This window comes from Rattus norvegicus, chromosome 8, assembly GCF_021556685.1.
Source record: "Rattus norvegicus strain SHRSP/BbbUtx chromosome 8, alternate assembly SHRSP_T2T, whole genome shotgun sequence".
NCBI lineage: Eukaryota > Metazoa > Chordata > Mammalia > Rodentia > Muridae > Rattus > Rattus norvegicus.
The window spans coordinates 122262010-122287685 of NC_141541.1; the positions used below are offsets into that span (position 1 = coordinate 122262010).

General features: G+C 47.6%; 1 protein-coding gene, 1 long non-coding RNA gene and 1 other non-coding gene across 4 annotated transcripts in view; 2 read left to right on the forward strand and 1 right to left on the reverse strand.

Moving 5' to 3' along the window:
- The window catches only part of Cmtm8 (CKLF-like MARVEL transmembrane domain containing 8), a 64673-nt gene that overhangs the window by 36311 nt on the left and 2686 nt on the right, over positions 1 to 25676 (reverse strand). Inside the window, exon 1 of one of the 2 annotated variants that reach the window (NM_198754.2) lies at positions 19149 to 19643. The exons of the other annotated variant lie outside the window; for it this stretch is intronic. Coding sequence (NP_942049.1) covers positions 19149 to 19295 — 147 coding nt within the window. The 5' untranslated portion in view covers positions 19296 to 19643. Of the gene's footprint in view, positions 1 to 19148; positions 19644 to 25676 lie in introns of those variants that run through there. 2 annotated transcript variants of the gene reach the window in all.
- Positions 6038 to 7844, forward strand: LOC148004366 (uncharacterized). The gene is made up of 2 exons (XR_015628086.1): positions 6038 to 6150; positions 7454 to 7844. It is a non-coding gene; the product is annotated as an uncharacterized LOC148004366 (long non-coding RNA).
- On the forward strand, positions 13007 to 13113 carry LOC120094408 (U6 spliceosomal RNA). Its single transcript, XR_015628356.1, has one exon. It is a non-coding gene; the product is annotated as a U6 spliceosomal RNA (small nuclear RNA).

Consider the following 25676-nt stretch of genomic DNA (forward strand, 5'->3'; position numbering starts at 1 on the left):
CAGGTATGGGCACAGTCTTAAGCCATCCCCAGAGCTTAAGTGGGTCTCACCATTCATGCATATACTTATTATTATGTATTATTATTGTTGTTGTTGTCATTGTTGTTATTGCTGGCTTCAGTCTCTCAACCCCCCTGCCTCAGCTCACCAAGTGCTGAGATTACAGCCCAAATGACCACATACACTTGTATATTTACTATTTCTGTGTGCACCAGATCTTCATGTATAAAGCAAGTCCCTTGCATTTTACCTTTAGTACACAACCTAAAATCCAGCCACCTCCAGTATATAATCAACGCTTCGCTGGGAGCAAGATTCAAGGACCATTCCCTCTCCTCCCCCACGAGATCTGTGTTTGTTCTTCCATTGGGTCAGAGGGCAAAGAGTCAGACCAGATTAGCTGCGCCCTCTGAGGGCATGTCTCCCTGGTCAGCTTCGACTGTTCCCTCGCAAGAAAAAGCCACATAGATTTGCATCTGGTCCAGTCATGGTGGCACGGACCAGCACTTAGAAGGCAGAGGCAGGTAGATTCTGTGAGTCAGAAGTGAGCCTGTTCTATTTAGTGAGTTTCAGGACAGACTGGGACACAGTGTGATCTTGTCCCAAAAAAAGAAAGAGAAAAAAAGAAAAGAGAAAGAAGGCTAAGCCTACACCTATCACTAGCTTTCTTGAAAACCAAGCTCAAGACACTGTGGAATCTTTCGGCTCTAACAGCCCAGACACCAGAGAGCTCCCAAAATAGAGACAGGAAAAAAACAAAACTTTCCCCTCAAACAATTGACAGGCCTTTTCCTTTTTGGCACGGAGAACTCATTCAACCAAATATTTTTACCTCCAGGTCCTGTAGAATGGAGACATGTAAACACAATGTTCTACACGCTGGGGCTGCGCTTTGTAAGCGAGGTTTCACAAAGAAGAGACACGGAAGCCACCTCAAGCTAACGATACTTCCTGGCCAGGAACGGGTAAGAGTCACAGACGGTGTGTGCACTTGTGGTCCCAATTTCCTGGTGAGGCAAGAAGTTTCCAAGATAGAGGGCAGCCTGGGCTACACAGGAAGAGCCTATCTCAAACAAACCAATGAGTAGAGATAGCAAAAGGAAACAGTTAAAAATCCAGAGGGGCACACAGTTCCCTACTGTTATGTGTGTGTGTATGTATGTTGTATGTATGATATATGTATGTATTTGTTATGCAGTTCACTCTCCCTGATACCTTGATTCTCAAACTGGTATGTTTGAGAGAGAGAGTGTGTGTGTGTGTGTGTGTGTGTGTGTGAAAGAGGGGGGGCAGGGGAGAAAGGAGGAGAAGAGGGATGGAGACAGAGAGAAAAACATTTCATCTTTTGGTTTCATCTGACCATTCTAGATTTCTTTTTTTTTTTTTTTTTTTTTTTTGGTTCTTTTTTTCGGAGCTGGGGACCGAACCCAGGGCCTTGTGCTTCCTAGGTAAGTGCTCTACCACTGAGCTAAATCCCCAGCCCCCCATTCTAGATTTCTATGTCAGCCCCTCTCGCCTCTCTCCCCTCTGTTATGAGACGCTATTCAATACCATACCTAGCCAGTTTAGAGGGAACACACTCACATTCGAGCATGTGCATACATGCACACATGCACACATGCATGCATGCACACAGAGTTAAGGCGTATAGGTATTTTTTGCCTGCACAATATATGTGTGCACTACTTGTGTGCCTAGTGCCCTTGAAGGCCAGAAGAGGGCATTTGATCCTCTGGAACTGGAGTTACAGATGGTTGTGAGGCGCCATGTGGGTTCTAGGATGTAACCTGGGGCAACATGTGCTCTTAGCAGCTGACCCATCTCTCCAGCCCCTAAGGGCACTATTTTCAAGGGTGGCCACCAGAATAGTTCCAGGGAAAACAGAGCTTAGAGTCAAACTGGAACTCAGGGTCTTGCTATGACAAGGTTGCAGGAAATCGCTAGAATCTGACTGGTAAATGCAGGAGCAAGGGCTTTCCCCTTACAAAGGTCGGGGTGGCAGGATGATGAACCCCTCCCCCCAGAAACAGCTGAAGCCACTGAGTCAAGACTTGACTCCACCTGGGGGTCATAAAGCAGGGATTTAGACCCCTCTTGCTTCTTCTGGTTGTCACCAAGTTCACAAGCTCTTTTCTTTAAGCCTCACAGTGGTCTCTGTGAGACCGGAGGAGCCTGTCTCCAGGAGTTGCCACAGGTCTTTGTGTGTTTCTCCTTCTCTCCAGAGAACATAGTTTACCACACAACCATGAACAGATGACCCAGGTGTAGGGAGTCTTCCACCTCCAACAGAAGAAACAGCCACGTGACCAAACCAGGTTGGTCAGGACTTCCTTCTGTGCTTGGTTAGCACCAAGAAAAAATAAACTCATCTGCCAGGTGTGATGGGGTGTGCCTTTATTCCCAGCACTGGGGAGGTAGAGGCAGTCTGTTGTAAGTTTGAGGTCAGTCTAGATCACAGAGTTAGTTCCAGTCAGTGATAGACAGTGAGTCTCTGTCACAAACAAACAAACCCTCAAGTTCTAACTATACAGGTATTGAGATGGCATCTGCACCACAAAGGTAACTTTCTAAAGAGATCCAGCCTTCGCGGCTGGGGATTTAGCTCAGTGGTAGAGCGCTTACCTAGGAAGCGCAAGGCCCTGGGTTCGGTCCCCAGCTCCGAAAAAAAGAACCACAAAAAAAAAAAAAAAAAAAAAAAGAGATCCAGCCTTCCTAGATAAACTCCGCACCTCATGCTGAACCCCCGCCACAATGAACACAGCCTCGAGTAACTTTTGAGGCAACTCAGCCTCCTTTTTGATCTTATTTAAGCCAGTGTAGCCAAATTTCCACCGTCCTTAACTACCTCACGGTGGAGAGTTAAAAAGAATGTCGGCGACGGTGTCAGGAAGTTTGTGCCTTCCAGCAAGTACTCAGCACACGGTACTGATCACTAGTGTGCTAGGTGCAAAGTGCTGTGCCAGCTGGGGTGCCTACAGAGGGAAGAGAGGAAAAGTCAAGCTGTCGCTGGTGGCACCCACGAAGCCCTGGGTCTGACATAGTGGCCATCCATCTGCCACAGCGATTTGACTGTCAAAAGAGAAAAACAGGTTTCGGCCTGTTCTAGGCCACTTACCCGGCCTCTGTTTCGACACACGATGCTTGCCCAACTATCTGTTAAAAGTGCAGAGGGCACGTCCCTCCTGTGTCTAAGATTATCACTACAGGCTCAGCATTGTGCGTCTGTTCAGTTTTCCAAGGGAAATCTAAACCTTTTGATAGCTGGTTTTTTACACAGTGGCAATGAACTCAAGGGAAGCAGAGTCCTGTGCTTGGGACAGAGGACACAGTATCTATCTGCCCATTCTGATCACCCTCAAAAGGCAGCTACCAGAATTGTCAGCAGAGTGAATTCTGCGCCTTTCTACCTCCTCCCCCAGCTCGCAATATTGTTATTATATTGTTATTATTATTCTGAAGGAATGTTTTTATGTAGCAAAGGATGACCTTGAACTTTGAGGCCCTCTGCCTCTGCCTCCGAGCTGCACCACTCCGATAGGCTATGGTAGTCTAAGGAATGGGTGCTCTGCACAGGCTTGGGAAGCACTCTTGCCAACTCGGCTACTTCTCCAGCACACCCTTGCTTTCTTTTCAAGATTAAACAATTCTCTCTTAACCACAGGGCTGGAAAGCGGCACCATGGAAATGCTAGCTACCTATTCAGTGAGTAAATAAATAAATAACTAATGCCAGCAGGTGGAAAAGCTCGCCTGCAGTTCCTTAAGGAAGTTCTTCCCGGGAGCTGCCCTAAATTAGTTCACCCAGACCAGCAGCTCCTACAAATGAGAGGGAGAGAGAGAGGACATGGGAGACTCGACCTCCAGAGCTCACTGTGTGGGAATGGTGAGGTGTATCAGGTACCAGAAACTGACCTGAAGGAATGGGGAGGTGGCTCCGCCATTTACAGCATTTTTCGGCTCTTCTAGGGCAAGAGCAGTTCCCGGCACCCACATCAGACAGTTCGCAACTGCCCGCAACTTCAGCTTCAAAGATTTGACAGTCTTCTGGCCTCCATGGGCACCCAAATATGTGTGGCGCGCGCACACACACACACACACACACACAAATATAAAACTCGAATGTATTAAAACTGGGCAAGAGCTGTGAGAAGGCAGAAGGCAACAAAGAAAGCACAGGGTCATTGGAACTAACAGAGGCGTGCAGGAGGCTTGGGGATGTGGCTGAGATTGAGACAGCAAGGTCTCTGTACTGGTTGGTTTCGTGTGTCAACTTAACACAAGCTGGAAAGGAGAAAGGAGCCTTCGTTGAGAAAATGTCTCCACGAGACCCAGCTGTAAGGCATTTTCTCAACTACTGATCAAGGGGGGAGGACCCAGCCCATTGTGGGTGGTGCCATCCCTGGGCTGGTGGTCTGGGTTCTATAAGAGAGCAAGCTGAGCAAGCCAGGGGAAGCGAGCCAGTAAGTAACATCCCTCCATGGCCTCTGCCTCAGCTCCTGCTTCCTGACCTGCTTGAGTTCCAGTTCTGGCTTCCTTTGGTGATGAACAGCAAAGTGGAAGTGTGAGCTGAATAAACCCTTTCCTCCTCAGCTTGCTTCTTGGTCATGATGTCTGTGCAGGAATACAAACCCTGAGTAAAACAGTCCCTGTACCACTTAGGTAAAATTATCTGATCTCCATAAAGGGCTTTGAAATTTAAGAAGGAAGAAGGAAGGGGGAGGGTGGAGGGGTAGGTGTGTGTGTGTGGGGTGTGGGTGTGTGGGGGGTCAGATGATGACATGGACCTGGTAAGTAGCTGGCTTCAGGAGGAGATGAGGTAAACAGGAACGAAATCATGCCCAGTGTGCCCAGAGAACCTGTCTAGAACTGGGCTCGGCAACACATACCTGCAATCCCAGCAGTTAAGAGGCTGAGACAGGAAAGTCAGGAGTTCAAAATCACCATTGGAGGGGTTGGGGATTTAGCTCAGTGGTAGAGCACTTGCCTAGCAATCGCAAGGCCCTGGGTTCAGTCCCCAGCTCCGAAAAAAAAGAAAAAAAAAACATCACCATTGGCAACACACTTAGCTCCAGGTCAGCTTGGACTTGCCAAGACACCCTGTCAGACAAACACCTCAGACCAAAAAGAAACACTCAAGAGAAACAGGGCCTGAGTCTTTTCAATAGACAGAACAATACTCCAAATCAAAGAGTAAATAAACAATCCCGTTTGACACATTGTAGCGAGGCTGCTGTTGTTTGCAAAGACGAAGGAAAAGAAAAAGAAAAAAAGAAAAGCGAAGGCATTAAACCAGAAAGAAATTCTGGTTTGCAACTAATCACCAACGTGGCTGTCAGCCACAAAACCCGGAGACAGAAGAAAGACACCTTCCACGCACTACCGGTAAACTGTCCATTTAGAGTTGTGTGACCTGAGTCGTTATCTCCCAAGAATGAGGAAGAGATTTTCAGAAAACTGAAACAGTGGAGGGGACTGAGGCATGAAGCACTGAGGGGGAAAACAGCTCTGTAGGCTGTGACTTTGCTCAACTTCTGGGCACAGAGGGAGGAAAACGCTTCCCCGAGGTAAGAAAGGGGATTAAACAGAAATGTGTTAGGTAATAAAGGCTTTTTTCAGGGCCAACAGAGATAAGATCTCAGGTAAGATATCTCTCCTTTAGTGACAGGGGTCACTTGTTGGGGGGGGTGGGATAAGAGGGGAGGAGGTGGCTCTGATAACCAATGCAAGAGGAAATACTTCACATTTATCGAGGGGAAGGGACTCTGGTCTTAGAGAGGAGGGATCTCTGAGGTCCCTCAGCAGATCTATAAGTCCATAAAGCTGCATTTAGCTGGCCATGATGGCACTTGGGAGGCAGAGGCAGGAGGAGCTGTGAGTTCAAAGCCAACCTGGTCCACATTTTGAGTTGCCAGGGGTACACAATGAGACCCTTGTTTGATTGTTTTTACGAGAGAGAGAGAGAGAGAGAGAGAGAGAGAGAGAGAGAGGGGGAGGGGCCATAATTTGGAATATTCTAGAAGTCTAGAACCTTAGGGAAGGTTCTCGTAGATCAGGATTTGAAGCCCACACCCTCTGTGAGTTAGTGGGTTCATACAACTTGAGATAACATCCCAGTTACAATTCTGGGGGCTGCATTTTGTCTAGGAGTCAGGTGAGCAGGTCAAACAGACTCGGGCAGTGTGCTTGTCAATTTTATATCATCTTGACACAAGCCATAGTTATTTGAGAGGAGGATCCTCAGTTAGGAAAACGCCTCTGTAACATAGGCTGTAGGCAAGTCTGTAGGACATTTTCTTAATTAGTGATTGATGGGTGGAGGGTCCCGCCCACTGTGGGCGGAGCCATCACTGGGCTGACAGGCAGACTGAGCAAGCCAAGTGAAGCAAGACAGTAAGCAGCACTGCCCCATGGCCTCTGCATCAGCCCCTCAAGGTTCCTGCCCTGGTTGAGTTCCTGTCCTGACTTCTTTCAATAATGAACAGTGATGTGGGCTCTTAAACCAAATGAACCCTTTCCTCCCCAAGCTGCTTGGGTCATGGTGTTTATATCACAGCACCAGTAACCCCAAGACAGGCAGCAAGTGCCTTTCCCTGCTGAGCCATCCCGCAGGCCCACATAGACAGACATACGGACATACAGACATACAAACACACACATAATGTATATGGGTCTTAATGCTTGACGGCATGCCAGTTGTTAAACAGGCAAAAGGAGGAGTCAGAGATTGTATAAGTCCAGAACTTGGGAGGTAGGGAAGGGAACATGAGTTGTTTAAGGCCAGTCTATGCTACCCAAGATTGGGAGGGTTCAAGGAACCTTGCTCTGAGAGCCCAGGAAAAGATACTACCCTACTCCTCACTTGCACGAGTCCAGAAAATTACCCCTGGCGACCAAGCCCCAGTGCTTTTGGAAATGGGGAACAAAGAGAACACACATGGTACCTCCCACCTGAGCCATTTCCCGGACACCATTTGTGTCACTCAGCCTTACAATACCATTTAACCTAGCCCTGGTCTCCCGCCTTTGAGTTCAATGTAATCACATAATAGAGTTTAAAAAAAAAAATCCAGCATTAGCTTCCTAGGCAGTGGGAAATTAGCTCATGATGTGGAATAGGAAGGAAAAAAAAAAAAAAAAAAAAAGAAACCACTGGAAAGTCTTATCAGACTTAAAGCCTTTGGATCTAAGTTCCTGGGAGGGGGCACACGTATGCTATCTGTACACACATGCATTCAGGGATGGCCACTAAGGCCAGAGGAGTCCAAGTGTCCTGCTTCGCTACTCTGCCTTATTCTCCAAGACAGGGTCTCTCACTGACCATGGAGCTAGGCTGGTGGCCAGCAAGCTTCCTGTCTTTCCTCTCCCCCTTAACCCTACCTACAGCTTAGGGTTCCAGAAGCCAGCTCCTTATATAGACACTGAGGATTTGAACTCTGATCTTGATGTTTGCACAGCAAGCTCTCTGAGCCACGAAACCCAGGAGACCATTCGGTATAGCTAGCCTAGACATCCACCAACATCTCTAACTCTTAAGGGAACGCTTCACCTTGTGAGACAGAAGACATGGATGGCTTCACAGACCGGAGGCAAACCTGGAGTCAAGAGCTGATAAGACCAACATTTCCCCCTCCCGGCTGTGGTTTCACTGATGGCCACCCAGGAGCTGCCTCTGACGCGTCTGCCTTTGGGGGCCCCTTCGAGGCTGCTCAAAGCTCGTGTTTCCAATCAAGATTTATTCTCCACAGAGATCTCAGGAATTTAGTGGTGTAGCATTTACAGCTTCAATGTAAAGACATTTGTGCCGCCTATAACTGTCTCTGGAAACAAGATAGACTTTTAAATAAACACAGCTCTCTTTTTCCTCTGACTTACCGACCCCCACCACACACACCCGTAAGGTGGAACCTCTTATAATTAGAGCTGGGATATGGGAAGGAAAGTGCAGATGAGATAAGGAACAAGGTTGGAGATTAGCCTGTTTCTTGACACAGATCATAAGCTCAGACCTCTGGGAAAAAAAAATCAGTCAGCCGGTGACTTTTCAGGCTTTCTTTGACTCAAGCCTTCTAGTAATGGAAGTTGACGTCATCTTTCCACTGTGGCTTCAAAGCTGCACCATTCATGACCGTAGCTAAATCATCCTATTAATCGTTTACAAAGTCTAAATAGACTGAGCATGGTAAAACACACAGGTCTCTCGGTTTCTTACTCTAGGCCTGCTTGCTTATTTATGTATTTATTTATTTTGTTTTTGTTGCTGCTGTTTTGGGTGTTTGTTTGAGACAGGGTTTCTCCGTGTAGCCCTGGAACTCACTCTATAGACCAGACTTGGAGAGATCCACCTGCCTCCGCCTCCTGAGTGCACAGCAATTGCTGGGCGCCCAGTGTAGCTTTTAACCTTTAAGATTCTTTGATGTCCGGACCCTGCTAGGTGTGGAGGCGCTACATAGTAGCACTTGGGAGGTTGAGGGAGGAAGATGGACAACTGAGGCCTGCACTACATTGGGAGGCTTCAAAAACAAAGAAGAGGGGTGGGGCCAGAGAGGATGGCTCAGTTGTTAAGAACACCCGCTGATCTTCCAAAGGACCAGGGTTCAATTCCCAGCACCCACGTGGCAGCTTACAACTGTCTGTAACTCCAGTTCCAGAAGATCCGACACCCTCGCATGAATGCACATAAAATAAAATAAATTATTAAACAAACAAACAAAACCACGAAGAAGGGCTGGAGGTGTAGCTCAGTTGGTAGGCTGCTTGCCTAGCATGTGGGGTTCTAGCCACAGCACCATGTGACCTGAGTGTACATGCCTGGAATCCCAGCACTCAGGAGTTGGGTCATCCTTGGCCACATAGTGAGTTGAGGCCATCCTGGGACAAAAGAGGCACTGTGTGTGACAAACGAGCAGACAAATATACACTCCCCGCCACTAAGCACAAGTCATATGAGAGATACAGAATCTAGGCTGAGGGAGACAACTTGTCCACAAGTGTTGTTGGGACAACGGGACAGCTGTAGGTAAAAAAACAAAGTGAAATCTTTACCTCATATTATATATTTAAAAAAAAAACTAATCGCATACGTAAATTTAAGATCTAAAAGTATAAAACTAACGGGCGGGGAGGTATATACACAGGAGTGGACATCTGTGACTTAATTAGGCTTTCCTGGAAATGACAAAATACACATACAACAAAAGGAACAACTGCGCCCTGGAGATATGGCTGCCAGGGACAGCACTGGCCGCTCTTTCAGGAGACCCAGATTCAGCACCCAGTACCCACTCAAACCACCCGTATTTCCAGTTCCAAGGGATCGGACACCCTCTTCTGGCCTCTGCAGGTATACACAGTGCACACACATACAGGCAGGCAAACACTCTTACACATAAGAGAAAAAGGAATAATCCTGTAAGAATAAAACAAAACTTCATGGAATACCCTGTGTGCATCAGAAACTGTTATCGAGAAAAGTGAGAGAAAAACAAACCACCTCGGGGTTGGGGATTTAGCTCAGTGGTAGAGCGCTTGCCTAGGAAGCGCAAGGCCCTGGGTTCCGTCCGTCCGTCCCCAGCTCCGAAAAAAAAGAAAAAAAGAAAAAAAGAAAACAAAAACAAAAACAAAACACACACACTTCAGCCAAGGAGAAAATGTTTTCAAGGCGTGGATCTGTTAAGGAATTTACCACAGGGTATGAGAGAAAAGATAAAAGTAAACCAGGCCCGGGGAAATAGTCAGTAAAGCGCTTGAAGGACTTAGATTTAGGAGGGGGATAAAAGCCTCCATTGGTAATACTTGCTTGCAATTCCAGAGCTGGGAAGGCAGAGACAGGAGGATTCCCAGTGGTCAGTGGTCAGCCACGCTAGCTTGTTGTGCAAGGTCCTGACCAAAGGGAGACCCTGTCTCAAAACAAGGTGGACGGTGAACATTAAAACTTGTCCTGGGGGCTGGGGATTTAGCTCAGTGGTAGAGTGCTTACCTAGGAAGCGCAAGGCCCTGGGTTCGGTCCCCAGCTCCGAAAAAAAGAACCAAAAAAAAAAAAAAAAAAAAAAAACTTGTCCTGTAGCCTCTGTCCACACAGTCGTGACTTGTCCACTCCCTACAGCAACATGCACAGCCACACATGCACACTCATATGCACACAAGCAAATCATTTTTCCAAACAGCAAAGGATTTAAATAGACATTTCTCAAAACACACACACACACACACACACACACACACACACACAGAGGAAAATTGTTCAGTGTTTTTGGTCACCAAGGCAAAGCGAGCCAAACTCACAATGGTAAATCACTTCATACCCAACAGGGTTGCTAGACTCAAAGTACATCTTGGTGAGAAATGAAACTCCCACGTCCTTCACGGGATACCCAGTAATCCGCCTGCTTTGGGAACAGTCTATTAAAGTCTCAAGACATTAAGCTGAGTCACCTTATGTGATTCCATTCCTTTAGCTAAAAGAATCAAAAAGAACATGTCTTTTGAAGAAGTTGGTCCAGTAAGGTTCACAGTAGCTTTATTCATAATGGTCAAAATACAGAAGCAACTCTGGCAGCTGGTGAATGGATAAACAAAACCTTGTATACGAGGAGACGGAATAGCGCTTGACTACAAAACTAGTAAAATACACACTATGCAGCATGAATATATCTTTTGATTTCAATTGGAGTCCTGTGTGTGTGTGTGTGTGTGTGTGTATGTGTTGTGCATGCGTGTGCCATGTATACATGGAGAAGTCGGAGGTTGACTTCAGATGTCTTCCTCTACTGTGTTACACCCTGTTTTTTTTTGAGACAGGGTCTCTCTCTCATTAGACCTGGAGCTCATCAATGGGTCAGTAAGCCTAGTGATCCCCTTGTCTCTCCCCGATAGCTCTTGGGTTCCAGGTACACGCCACCTCACCCAGCTTTTTATGTGGGTGCTGGCGATCTGAACCCAGACTCTCATGCTTGTGCAACAAGCATTTCATGGACCGCATGAATGATTCTTGGAAGCATGGTGCTAAGTGACAGCCATCGAGGAGTAAGGAACATGGGGAGAACTCCATTTGCGTGTAACACGCAGAGCAGGCAAATCCACAGAGATGGAAAGTAGGTTAGCAATTTCCCCTTAAACAGACGAATGGGGAGAATGGGGAGTGACTGCTCGCAGGTGCAGTCTCTTTAATGAGGTAAAGTTCTAATTAGCTAATGGGGATAGTTTTTCCAAACCTATAATCATCTATGATCCTCTGAATTGTACACCTTACAAAAGGTCAACTTTACAAAAGAGTCATATCTCAATAAAACCAGGAATCTGTGCCTGGCACTATAAACTTGGTCACAAAATCATGCCTAGGGTGGACATAGTCCGTGGGGGTGAGCCTACTATTGTTACTTTGCTAAATGGATTTGCTACTGTACTTCAGCCCTGAGTGGGACATCAGCAACACTGTTTCCAAGGCACAAGAAACTGTGGAGAGGGGGAAGGGCCACAGGACAGGGAAGAGAGCTTCGAAACGCTGTGTCCTGAATGTGACATGGCTGTTATTCCTACAACCCCACAGCAGCCGTGCCTACTTGCTTAACGAATGCCCAAAACTATTCCACTACAGCTCAAAAGGCTCCACCCCTCCTTAAGGAGCCATAGGTAGTTAATAGTGGCTGGGGTTGGGTGTCCTTTTCCTTAATGGTGTAGCCCATGCTCAGTTGCCCTAGCTCAATAACCCCTTCCCCATGCTCACACAGGCACCCCTTACAAAGGGCACACACTGCCAGTCCCTCATCCTTTAAAATTAATTCTAACTAGGCTAAGAGTAAAATGATCTAGAGACAGATTCTTTTTTTGTTTGCTTTTTCTTTTTTGTTTTGTTTTGTTTTTTCCAAGACAGGGTTTCTCTGTGTACCCTGGCTGTCCTAGAACTTGCTCTACAGACCAGGCTGGCCTCAAGCTCAAGAGATCTGCTTGCCTCTGCCTGAGAAATGCTGGGATTAAAGGCGTGTGCCATAACCACCAGGCCAGAGAGATTCATTTAGCTTAAAGGATGTTTGCTAAGATGTCTTCGAGGAAGAAAACAAACACACATGTGACCGTTGTAGTCTGTATGCTTCTGGGGTATGGTGTGGCCATTAAGGGGCCCCGAGAGTTGGTTCAGTGGGTAACGGCACTTGTACCCACATGGCAGCTCACAGCTGACTCTAACTGCACCTAACGCTCCCTTTTGGCTTCCTCAGGCAGCAGACATACTTGTGGTGCCCAAACAGGCATGCCGGCAAAACACCTGCCACAGAAAATAACAAAATAAATATTTTTTAAAAGACAAAAGCAAATTGGTCAGGGAGAATACGATATATAATACTTATGCATTATGTACATTCATGTAATAAAGGATATTTTAAAAGGTGGAATTTTTAAAATTCATATAATAAAAATGCTTTAATGCCTTGAGTAAGGGCGTCACACATGGTGGTGCACTCCTTTAGTCTCAAAACTCCCAAGGCAGACACACATAGGTGGGTCTCTTCTATTTCTAGGTTAGCCTGGTCTACATAGTAAGTTTCGGTGTAGCCAGGGCTACATGATGAGACCCTGTCTCACAAAATCAGACCAAAAAAAAAAAAAGGTGGGAGGAATAAGAAATAAGTGAATGAAGAAAAGAAACAGAAAAAAAGAAAGGGGTTGGTTGGGGAGCAAATATGATCAAAGTACATCATATAAAATTATGAAAGTATATAATTTTTAAAATATACACAGAAGGTTGGGGAGCTGGTTCAGTGGTTAAGAGCGCCTGCTGCTGTTGCCAAGGACCAGAGTTCAGTTCCCAGCACCCACTGCGGGTGGCTCACAACTACCTGGAACTCCAGCTCCAGGAGAACTGATGCCTCTGACTAGTGAGGACACCTGGGCCCATGTGTGCAATCCTGTTCACAGACACAGGTGACACACAACTAACAATGAAATAATCTTTAAACAAATGGGGATAACCACCTATGGGAAAAGGTATTCGGTGTCAGCAAGAAACAGGGTATGTGCTTGCTTCGGGAGCACAAAGAGTAAAATTGGGCAGATACAGCGAAGATTAGCATGGTCCCTGCACAAGGATGATGAGCAAATTCAATTGTGTTTTCCTTTTAATTCAGTCGAGGATCCCAGTCCACTTGGGGTGAGCTTTCCTATCACAATTAACCCAATCAAAAAGTCCCTCGGAAGATACAGCCAGCGGCTTGTTCCTAGGTGATTAGATTGTGTTCAGCGGACAATCCACTCTCCACCATAGCCACAGTAAGAAAGAGTTGTTCATGTTTTTTAAAAATTATGGATAAGTAGGGTATAACTCATGAAATTCCAGGACAGTGTACCCCAAAACGCAGATAATGGCTCACCATAGAACAGTAGGGCCCCAGCGATTCTTTGTGCTGGAATTGTCCCACTAATTTCAAGGCATTGGCAATCCCCAGCCTGCATGGGGCATTAGCCAAGCAGTAGAATCCCCTGCATTACGACAATTACCACTTCACTACGCTCCCCACTTTAGATGCAGAAGGGCACCACACCTGCGTGTGTCTGTGTGTGTTGGCGGAGGTGGGGGGGCGGGGTGGAGGTGGGGGTGGACAGTTCATCTCTTGAAAGCTTCTTTTTCCTCACTGGCTGGCCTCTTTTAGTTTTTTCCTCTAAAGACCTCTGTGAAAGGGAAATGACCCCTCCCTCTTTTGCAAAGGGCTGACAAGATGGTGATTTAGATGCCAGCCTTCAGTCCACCCAATCCGTGTGGCCGAGGCTAACTTTGCTCGTGCGGTTAAGTAAATAAAAGGGGACTTAACACCATTGCATGGATGCCACTTCATTTGAAAGGCACCAATACCAGGAAGGATTCAATTAACCGAGACTGACATTGTTGCAATCTCCTTGATTCTGTTTCAAGTGCTGGTGATAGTTACAAGATTGCGGCATCCTCCCATTCACACAGGTCACGCACTGGGCTGTTACTAGCTTGTAACAAAACTGCAAAAGAAACCCCTATAATTTGGTTTCGACATAGTTACCATGGCACAACCTCGAGTGCTAGTAGGTTGAGCTACAGGCACTGACCCTGACCCCGGCAGCCAATTATTTCATTTTTTAAAGGTTCAAACAGAAGTCATTTTTTGTAACGAAGGGAAGTAGGTATGTCTTAAGGAATGGGATGGCAGAGTCAGAAACACACCCAGGGTCCTCCATCTGCAGACAATCACCATACTTCATGATATTAAAAAAACAGCCGCATCTCCATCCAGATGCTAACTTGTGAACAAGTAAGTATCTCAGGATAAAGCATGTGGGGCTAGAGAGATGGTTCAGAGGTTAAGGATGCTCACTGTTCGGGACTGGAATTCGGTACCCATGTCAGGTGGTTCACGGGTATGTGAAACACCAGACCCAAGGGACCCAATGCCCTCTTCTAGCCACTGCGCGCGCGCGCGCGCGCACACACACACACACACACACACACACACACACACACACACACGGCAGGGGGGGCACAATCAAAAGCATGCATGGGCAGAAAGAGGAAGGGAGAGGTGTTACAGCGTGTGATGTATGTCAGCATGTTCCTGAGTGTGCGTGTGCACAGGTTAGCACCTTGTATTCAGTTTGTTTGAGGCAGGTTTCTTTGTTGTTTGAAGCTACATATACTACGGGCGAGCCAGCCTGAGAGTTTCTGGAGAGCCTCCTCCTCTTGTCCCACTGCAGGAGTGTCAACGTCACAGACACACCCTACCGAGTCTGGCTTGTCATGGGTTCTGGGGAATCTGAATTCAGTCCCTCACATGGCATATCATTTCAGGTGATCCTCAGCACTTTGAATTCGCACGGTCCTCCTTGCTTGCACACAAATGGCACGCGCCACCGATGACAACGTGAAGCAGCAGAGCTCTGAGGGGAGGTGCCCTCAGAATGTTCGCAAATAACATAAATCTATGCTCTTTAGCCAGCTGGATAGATAACGGGGAGATCAACTACTGTGCCTCGTCCTGTTAGCCAGACCCAGAAGCATGTTCACCGTCCAGTGCAGGGGTGAGGAAACACTGGAAATCCTGCAAAACTGACACAGCATCTGTCTTAGTTATAGCTCTACTGCCATGAACAGAAACCATGACTAAGGCAACTCTTATAAGGACATTTAATTGGGGCTGGCTTACAGGTTCAGAGGTTCAGTCCTTTATCATCAAGGCAGGAGCATGGCAGCGTCCAGGCAGGCCTGGTGCAGGAGGAGCTGAGAGTTCTATATCTTCATTCAAAGGAAGCCAAGGAGCAGAGTGTCTTCCAGGAAGGGTCTCAAAGCCCACACCCCACATTACACACTTCCTCCAACAAGGCCACGCCTCATAATAGTGCTGCTACCCAGGTCATGCATATTCAAACCACCAAAGCAGCCATGCAAATTAGGGCTGGAGGGATGGCTCAGTGCTCTTGCTGAGCAGTGAAGAGGACTGGGAGTTTGGATTCCAGGGCTACCATGTAACAAGCTGGCAATGCCCCTGCACACATACCTGTAACCCAGGTCAGGAGGGCATGGAGGCAGGAGGGCCACTGGCTTCTAGCCTAGCTGAGAAAATGCAAGCCCCTAGATTCGGGGAGAGACCCTGCCTCAAAGAAATAGGGAAAGTGACAGAGGACACACTAGGCCTCTTCATTCACACACACATGCACATATACCCACCCACCCTCCCACACACATGCACACACACATCAATAAGTAAACTTTAAAAAAAGTGTAAACAGCAGACCACACATAATGAGGATAAAGTATAAGAGGAGGTTTTTTATTTTTATTTTTTAAATGGAAAGACAGACTGGAGAGATGTCTAAGTGGTTAAGAGCACTGGCTGCTCTTCCAGAGGTCCTGAGTTCAAATCCTAGCAACCACATGGTGGCTCACAGTCATCTGTAATCTGATGCCTCTTCTGCTGTGTCTGAACACAGTGACAATGTACTCATATACATAAAACAAACAAATATCTTTAAAAAATGTTATGAAGTGGAAGGACTAGAACAATAAACCAATTTTTAAAATTATATTTTCCTTATTTGAGAGAACATACCAGGTACTCCGTGTACAGGAAGAAAAGATCTTCACACAAAGCCTTGTCACTATGACGGTTATACAGAAAAAGAACATTCTAATGGGATGGGGAGATGAGTTGGAATTAACCTTTTCTTTTGAGAAAGGTTCTCATTCAGCACAGGCTACCCTGGAACTTATATAACCAAGGATGACCTTGAACTCCTGACCTCTACTTACATCTAAGTTACCCTATGGGTCAGTCAGTCGTGAGGTGTTTGCCAAGTCATAGGTCAACTGGTACTGGTCTAGCCCAAGCCACCTGATGGCTATCATGGAAAACAGGCAGGGCTGAACTTCAGTGGTGCATGTATTGTTTTTCTCTTGCTGTGATAAAGCACATGACCATGGCAACTTATAGAAGAGTTGATTTGGTTAGGCCCCATAATGGCAGAGCTAAGGTATGGTGACAGAGGCAGGAAGTTTGAGGTCTCACATCTTCAACCTCAAGCAGAAACAGAAAACGGGCATTGGGAATGGCCCCAGGCTAAAACTCACCTCAGGTGCATCCTGCAGCAAGGCTACACCTTCTAAGACTCCAAGTTGGGAATCAAATTTTCAAATATCTGAGACAACAGGGGACGTCTTACTCAAACCATCATGGTCTAAGACACCAAGGCTTCATCCTTTTCAGAGCACAGTTTCTAAGATCAGCAACAAACAAACAAACAAGAAGCAGTACCACGAACAACTTATTCAGAGACAGCGAGGTGGCTCAGCAGTGAGGTACTGATGGGGAAGACCCTTCAATCCCAGGGACCAACGTTGCACTGAGAACTGATCCCCCTCATACTGACCTCTGATTTCCACACCCATGCCTGCCAGATAAACAGAATAAAATAAGAAATCTCCAAGAGATCTAAACACGGCTACCATCAGGTATAGAGACAGAGAGAGAAATTTGCATTTTCCTGCCGGAAACATGATTTGGCTATTTATTTACTTACTTACTTTGGTATTTTTTGAGACAGGGTTTTTCCGTGTAGCTCTGCCTATCCTAGAACTCACTCTGTGAACTAGACAGGCCTTGAACTCACAGAGATCCACCTGCCTCTGCCTCCCAAGTGCTGGGGTTAAAGGCGTGTGCCACCACTGCCAGCTCAGGGATGATTTGACTCCTATGTTTGATTCCCAACACTCATGTAGAAATCTGTGTTGGTACATGTCTATAATGCCGGGGTTCGGGGTTTGAGACAAGTGGATCTCAGAGGCTCAACTAAACGCTCAGGTTCAGTGAGAGATTATATCGCAAAAACTAAGGTGGAAGGCTGGTAAGACAGCTCCATGGATAAAAATGCTTGCCACCTATTCTGACAACGTGCTTCGAATCCCAGGGATAACCTGGCAGAAGGAGTGAATAGACTGCCATTGTCCTCTGACCTCCACGGGCCACACCCCCTCCCAAAGAAGGGAAATATGAAGACATTCGCAGGTCTCTCTCAGGAATCCACCACACCAGGATGAACATAGCCACGCATGCCCACACATACACCAAAACCCAAAACCGTACTAAGGAGCTAGCTCTCCGCAGCCTATAGACCCATGACAACCCATGAACGGTAGATGAAGGGTCCTTTACAGTTCTATTGCTTTCATGTTTTCTGAAAGTGCGTCACAGAGAGCACGCAAAGTGGTGGTGGTCTGAGCCACCCCGCAGAAGCCCCAGCTCAGTCTCTTGAGCGTCTATTTGCTTTGCTGGAGCAGGAGAGCTTGCCAACTCCCTCACTCATAGAGCAAATATTTGTAGAGCTCTTTACTCCAGGTCAGGCCTTGCTCTGTGTCTGTATAGGGCTGCAGATACCCTCAGGGCTGCCTGGGCTAACCACTTTGGAGATGAGCTAAGCCAACACTTTCCCAACTTTCTGTGGAAGCTGATTGGGTGGGTCTGGGGTGCATCTGCGCACGCTCCAGCAAGCTCCTGTCATCCACACAGGGACTGCTGAAGGTTTCTCAGAGGGTTCATGTACGCCTCAGTCACTGTACACCACGACCCCCTCCCCGCCCCCTGCCCCTCTAGCTTTCATTTGGGCTGGATTTGAGTTTTACAAAAGCTTCCTTGGGTCCGAGATACAACAGAAGGGGGACTCCTATTAGACTATGGGAGTCGACACTCCTTAGCAGATAAGAGTAGAAAGCAAGAAAAAGGTAGGCGTGGGTTTGAATCTCAGCTCCACCAACACTATAAACTTCCTTCCCCTCTCTGAACCTCAGTTTCCTCGCGTGTAAAATAAGCTTACTTGCAACTACCTTCACAGGAGAGCGCTTCAGGGACCACACAAACTCAGAAGCCTCTTCAGGACTGACACCCTGGCAGAGGGCGAAGACAATAGATCGTGGCCGCCACAAGTAGTCAACAGAACTCCAGGCGGAAGGCCCGGCTTCCCAGGAACAGCATGTACAAGCCCAGCCTCCCTCCGAGGCACGTGCCCAGCCCCCACCAGGATGTACTCGGGTCCAGTACAGCGGTTCTCAAGATCTCAAGGAGTCCGAGATTCTCAGATTTATTCAGGGAAATGTTCTTGATTCATCTCAATTTGACTACAGGAAGACAATTATGAAAAAGTTCTCTCCTTTATAACTCAGGAAAACGTTAAGAACTGGGGGTGCGGCTCAGAGGTCGAGCATCCGACTGGCGCGTGAAGCTCTGGGTTCCAGCCCAGCACTTTGGAAGGGTCAGTTTGAGAAAAGCTTTGTTTTTAGGGGCCCATGCACGTGGAGATCAGGTGAGGTAGGCCCTAGGTATTCTGGACACCCATGATCAATAAATGCCCACCAAAGTATCAGGAAAGGTCATCACCGTCGAACGAAAACAGCAAAAGCTGGGATGCCTCCCACAACAGACATCCTGAGGGTCACGACCCCGGTCCCCAAGATAGCCTCAGGTGAAAGAACCTGGATGTGAGTTTTACACTTTACAAAGAAGTCGAAGCTGAGCTCAAGAGTGTTCCCGGAGCCCGCGGGAAGACCGGAGCCAGCTCGGTGGGCGGAGCTGGAGGCGCGCGAGCTAGCCGAGTCCACCTGCTTCCCTCCACCCGGCCCAGCCCGGCCCGGGCGGGCCCGACACTTACGATCTCAGCTATGATCAGGAGCCCTGGCGGGGTGCGGAGGAACTCTCGGTCGTAAGCGAAGCTGCTGCTGGTGGTAGAGAAGTTCTCCGCGAAGGAGCTGGAAGTGGTAGTGACCGTGTGCGAGCGCGCGCGCTGCTGCTCTTCCATGGTCGCGCCGGGAGCTGGCCCGGGTCCCCGGGGACCCTACCCCCACAAAATGAGTTCCCTGGGCTCAGGGTCGCAGGCCAGAGAATCGCGGCTGATGGGAAGCGGGCAAACCCGGGTGATTCCCCAGGGTCAGGTCAGCGAGTGTCCCCACACGTCGACGCGCGCACTCCGGGTTTGCTCCAGGACCCGGGAGCGGGATCGCTGGCGACCCGTGGCTGCGGACAGCGGGGGAGGGGAAAAGGGGAGGGGCGTAGACAGGGCGGGTGAGGGCGGGCACTCGGGGACCTCCCCTCGGGGGCGCCGCCGCGCGGCCACAGCACCTGTCTCCCGCGGACTGAGAGCTCTCCGGGTCGCTAAGGGTGAGCGGCACCTCCTGGTCGCACTTCTCCAAGCTCCGGCCGCAATCAGGCTCCGCCCACCTAGGGCCACCAGACTTGGACCAGCTTCCTCCCACCTGGCCGGACTGGCAACAACAGGGCCTCTTAAGGAAACCCAGGCCTCCAGGGACGTGGCGGCTCCCGGACTCAGACAACCAGGCGGATGGGGGAGGGAGGCTAGAATTGTGACCTAACCAGACCTAGACCGGGGATCGATGAGAGGCCACTCGGACAGCCCTCACCCACTCCGCTGCAGCTGCCACCAAAGCCAGGCTCTGTTTCCTGCCTCTCCTGTTGGAAACAATTTGAGGAACCAACTTAATCGCCCGGGAATGAGAGCGAGACGTCTCCAGGGACTCTCCACAGCTTTGGCGAGGATTAACTGGAGCACGGAAGAGGAAGGGAAGGTGGGGAGATGTTCGGGGTTCCTGGTCAAGATGTATCATTATGACGGATCTCATTAGGTTTGGAGCGGGGAGGAAAACTTATTTCAAACTTGAAAGGAACCGTCTGTGCAAAGTGATGTTTATGACAAGCCAGCTGTGTTTCTTGGGGTCAAGGAGGAATGGATAGACATCTCATTGGGCAGCTGTGTGCCAGTCAGGTGAGGGCTGCACTGAACCCTGGGTACTTGTGTAATTAGCATGAAGTTACTGGGTCTGCTCTACTGGACCTCAGTGGTATCACCCGTGTTTCAAGACAGACTTTAATGGACGATGGACATCTGGCCAATAGGATCTGCTTCCCTGCGCCTGTCCCCCTTCCTGTTTTGTGAAGAGTGACAATAGACAATTAATCTGAGCCCACCAGCTGAGTTTTGACTCAAAGCGAAGGCATATCAGATTTTAAAAGTTGTCAGAAGGTGCATCCTGTAGGTGGATCCAAAAAGAAAGCACAATCAGCAAGCTAATAGGAGTTAGTTATGGAAGATGGTAGTGGTGCCTTCAAGAGGCAGAGGCAGGCAGATCTCTGAGTTCAAGGCCAGCCTGATCTACAGAGTGAGTGCCAGGACAGCCAGAGATACACAGAGAAACCCTGTCTTGAGGGGTGGGGGCGGGAAGAGTTTAAACCTGGAGCATCCCTAGGAAAACTCTGGGGTAAAGCGTTTCAAGGATATGCCAATAATTTCAGTGTGATGGCTCATACCTATAATCTCATTAGTGGGGGAGCTGAGGCAGGAGGATAGCGTTCAAAGCTAGCTTAAAGTTATAGGGTGAGTCCCTGTCTCAAACAATAGTCTGTGCTACATAGGGAGCTCAGCCTGGATACAGAAACCCTATCTCAAAATAAAGTTCGAGGTCATTTTGGGCTCCACAGAGTGGTTGACACCAGGCTGGGCTACATAGTGAGACTCGCTCTCCCTTCCCATTCCCAATGAAATAAAATTTTTCCACAAGGCACCACCTACTTGCCACCATATGAATCAAGTAGAGCTGGGATTAAAGGCTTGGACCACCATGCCTTCACTTATTTATTTGTTTGTATTTCATGTGCACGGTAGTGTCAGATCCCCCCTGGAACTGGGGTTACAGACCTTGTGGACTGTCATGTGGGTGCTGGGAATTGAACTCACATCCTCTGGAAGAGTAGCTAGTGCTCTTAACCACTGAGCCACCTCTCCAGCCTCGGGAATTCAACTTTTTTTTTTTTTTAAAGATTTATTTATTGTATATGAGTACACTGTAGCTGTCTTCAGACACACCAGAAGAGGGCATCGAATCTCATTACAGATGGTTGTGAGCCACCATGTGGTTGCTGGGATTTGAACTCAGGACCTCAGGAAGAACAGTCGGTGCTCTTAACCACTGAGCCATCTCTCCAGCCTTTTTTTTTGGTTTTTTTTTTTTTGTTTGTTTTTGTTTTTTGGTTCTTTTTTTCGGAGCTGGGGACCGAACCCAGGGCCTTGCGCTTCCTAGGTAAGCGCTCTACCACTGAGCTAAATCCCCAGCCCCGGGGAATTCAACTTTTAGACTCCACAGAAGACCAAACTACTGAGGACAGAACCAGGAGGCTGAATGGGGATGAACCTCCAAAAACCGAGTGCTCAGAGAAATTGCTAGTGGGGCTTGGGGAGAGACGCAGGCATCTGGAGGAACCTGAGGCAGCAGGCACACCACACACCCAATACTGAAAACGTGGTCTCAGCAACTCTATTCATAATACAAAGGACACTCTCTGAGACCCGTGGGGCAGGATGGCTTTCAGAATTCTGGTTCTTCTTTATTTTTGGAAGGTAGACTAAGGGGCTGGAGAGTTGGCCCAGGCACAAACACAAGACTGTTCTGACAGAAGACGGGAGTTGGGTTCCCAGCACCCTTGTCGAGCAGCTGATAACCAACTGCAGCTCTAGGTCCAGAGGATGCAGCGCCCTCTTCTGGATTCCTCAGGGACCTGCACTTCATGTACGCTCACAAAGACACAGAAATGTACAAGAAATCTTTAAAAAAGTAAAAGAAAGGGCTGGAGAGATGACTCAGTGGTTAAGAGCACTGACTGTGCTTCAGAGGTCCTGAGTTCAATTCCCAGCAACCACAAGGTGGCTCACAACCATCTGTAATGGGATCCGGTGCCCTCTTCTGGTGTGTCTGAAGATAGCTACAGTGTGCTCAAATACATAAAACAAATAAACCTTTTTTAAAAACAAGTAAAATAAGTATATATGCCATTTTCTTTGTATGTGTGTGTGTGTGTGTGTGTGTGTGTGTGTGTGTGTGTGCGGATGAATGTGTGTGCATATGTGTGTGTAGGGGGCGAGTTTGTGGGAGTGAGTGCACGTGTATGAGGCCAGAGGAGTACATTCACTGTTGTGTTCTGTCACTGTGTTATTCCCTCGAGACAGGGTCTCCCACTGATCCTGGAGGTAGGCCGGAATCCAGCAAACCCAGTAATCCTCCTGTATCCACCTCTGATGGTGCTGGAGTTAAAGACAAGTTTGCGGCCAGACCGGCTTTTTATATGAACTCAGGTCCTGCAGCAAGTTCTCTTCTCTACCAACCATCTCCCCAGCTCCAACAGATGCACATACAGCGGATGACCCTGTGCAAGGTCCCAATCACAGGGACTAATTTTCTGTAGTGTATGTATGTATTGGGATTATCTATCACAGAATAACTGATTCTGAACACCAGCAGCTTCAAATCCCCATTTTATTTGCCCAGGAAACTGTTGGCTATGAATTGCAGCTAGACCTGGCAGGCAGGTCTTCAGTTCCTGTGGAGTTGGAGGCACACTCTCATCTGGGAACTGGCTGGGCTGGGTAATTGGAAAGGTGTCCCTCCCATAGACGCTACACTCACTGGGCTGGCTTTTCCATGAAGCTGGACTCCATTGCAGCATGGTGGGCTCTGTAGCTGCTGGCCACTAAGAGGGGCAAAAGCGATACATTAGTTACTTTTCTTGTTGCTTCAAGTATCTGACAAAGCTTAAAGAAGGGAGGGCTCACTGGGGTTCATAGTTTGAGAAGGATACAGTAGCCATAGCAGGAGAGGTCTGTTGGCAGGAGTGTGAGGAGCGGGACACAGCTGGCCACACTGTATCCACAGGCAGGAAGCAGAGAGAGGAGTGTGTGTGTGTGTGTGTGTGTGTGTGTGTGTGTGTGTGTGTGTGTGTTGCTCAGTTGACTTTCTCCATCTCATTCTGTCCAAGTGTCAGTGTTTCTGTGCCACCCATGTTCACAGAGAGTCTTCTCAGTTTCGTTAAACCTCCCAGTAAACTATTCCTCAGACACACCCAGAAGTGTGTCTCCTAGGTGATTCAAATCCAATAAAGTTAACCTGAAGGTAAACTATCACAAGCAGGGACCTCAGGCATAGACCCTCAAGATATGCAGCATCTTCAAAACAAAACAAAACAAAACACACAGACACATACTCTAATGGCAAAGGCCAGCCAGATCTGAACAGGAAACCAAACATCATCTTTGCATGGAAGGAGTCCCACAGAGTTATGGCTGTCTCCTAATGACCACTTCCTAACCTACTGAGACAAAGATGATAAATAGCTCCAGTCCGGCTCAGATAGATTTCCCACCAACTACATTTTCCTAGGAACTTAAGAAATGCTTCCCTGAGGACTTTGTGTTGAACAGTGCTTAGAGTTGAGATCTGTAAGAATACAAAACTAAAGAAGAAAGCAGGAAGATGGGACGCTTGCTGGGTTAAGGTATCTGCCACCAAGGTTGGGACCCATGTAGCAGAAGGAAGAACTGACACCCTTGGGATGTCCTCTGACCTCTAAACACATGCTCTGGGACAGCCCCACCCCAAATATGAATACAAAGTTAAAATGGTCAAGTGTGGGGGGTTCACATTCTCAGTCCCACTCAGGAAACAGAGGCAGGCAGACCCATAAGAGTCTCAGAGTAGGGGTTGGGGATTTAGCTCAGTGGTAGAGCACTTGCCTAGGAAGCGCAAGGCCCTGGGTTTGGTCCCCAGCTCCGAAAAAAAGAACCAAAAAAAAAAAAAAAAAAAAAGAGTCTCAGAGTAGCCTGGTTGCCATAGCTACACAGTAAGTTTCAGGCTAGCCCAAACTACACAGTGAGTCCCTGTCTCAAACAAAACAAAACTTCATTTTTGGCTGGAGAGATAGCTTAGTGTTTAGACAGTGCTTGCTGCTCTTGTAAAGAACTCTCAAGTTTGGCTGCCAACATCCATATCGGATGGCTCACAAATGACCAGTAACTCCAGATCCAGGTGGGGTTGATGCTTCTGGCCTCCAACGCACCAAATGCCCCCTACAACATACATAATTAAAAATTAAAACAAATCTATCTAAAATTAAAACAAAAGACTAGCTATCACAGCCCCTATACATACATAATTAAAAATCAAAACAAAGCTATTTAAAAAATAAAAAATTTTAAAACTAAAACTAAAAGACAAGCTATCACAGCAGTGTTCAGCTATCCTCACTGGCACAAGTGCCAGGTGAGCTGGTCAAGAGCAACCAAGTGCCAAGAGATCCCAGGAGATTTCCTCTCAGGGGATGCAGAGTGAAGTTCTGGCTGCAGGGCCATATTATCCAATAAGCAAATAAGACTCAGCTCTCTCATGGGTTCAGACGGCCTAGAAGTCAAGAGTCATTTAAACCATTCAGTGGATAATTTGTGGCTTCTGCCTGCTATCTAATAAAAGACCAGGGCATAGTCTCATTTATAAGGTTGTCTCCATAGGGCCACCTATCATTTATATCTTTTTATTATTCCATTACTTTTAAATTAAACTTCCTAGTTCAAGCAAGAAACATCAGTCGATGTTAGGATTCATGGATTTAAGTAGGATTTTTAAAAGACCATTTACAACATCTCAAAGACTCTGCCAGAAAATGCTAGTGCTCCTCCTTGAATTTCATAACTTTGCAGGAGAGAAGCCCATGAAACTCAGGGGACATTGTGTGCCTCTCGATATAATGCACTAAACAGAATATGACTCTCTACTGCGGCGTTCCCATCCAAATGCGTACTGGGTTTAATTATGTTAGAGAGTGGTGGCACGCACTTGTAGTCTCAGAGTTGGAGAGGTAGAGGCAGACGCTCAAGCTTGCTAGCCAACTGGTCTAGCCTACCTGGTGAGTTCCCAGATGGTGAGAGAACCTTTCTCACCGTTTTATGCACAGCGATCCGAGCTGGGGTGGATTGGGGCTGGAAAGATGGCTCTGTGGGTAAAAGAACACAATGCTCTTCTGCTCTGGCAGAGGACGCAGGTTTGATTCTCAGCACCCACATGAAGGCTCACAACCACCTGTACATCTAGTCTCAGTGGGTCCAATTCCCCCTTCTGTCCTTCACCGACTCTCAAATTTAGGTTATGCTCACAAATGTATGCAGGCAAGCGTACATGCACATAAACAAAACAAATGCCCCTTTTAATGATTTGGTTTTATTTGTATCTCATGTGCATTGGTGTTTCGTACGTCTGAATGAGGGTGTTAGATACTCTGGAACCGGAGTTACAGTTGTGAGCCGCCATGTGGGTTCCGGGAATTGAACCTGGGTCCTCTGGAAGAG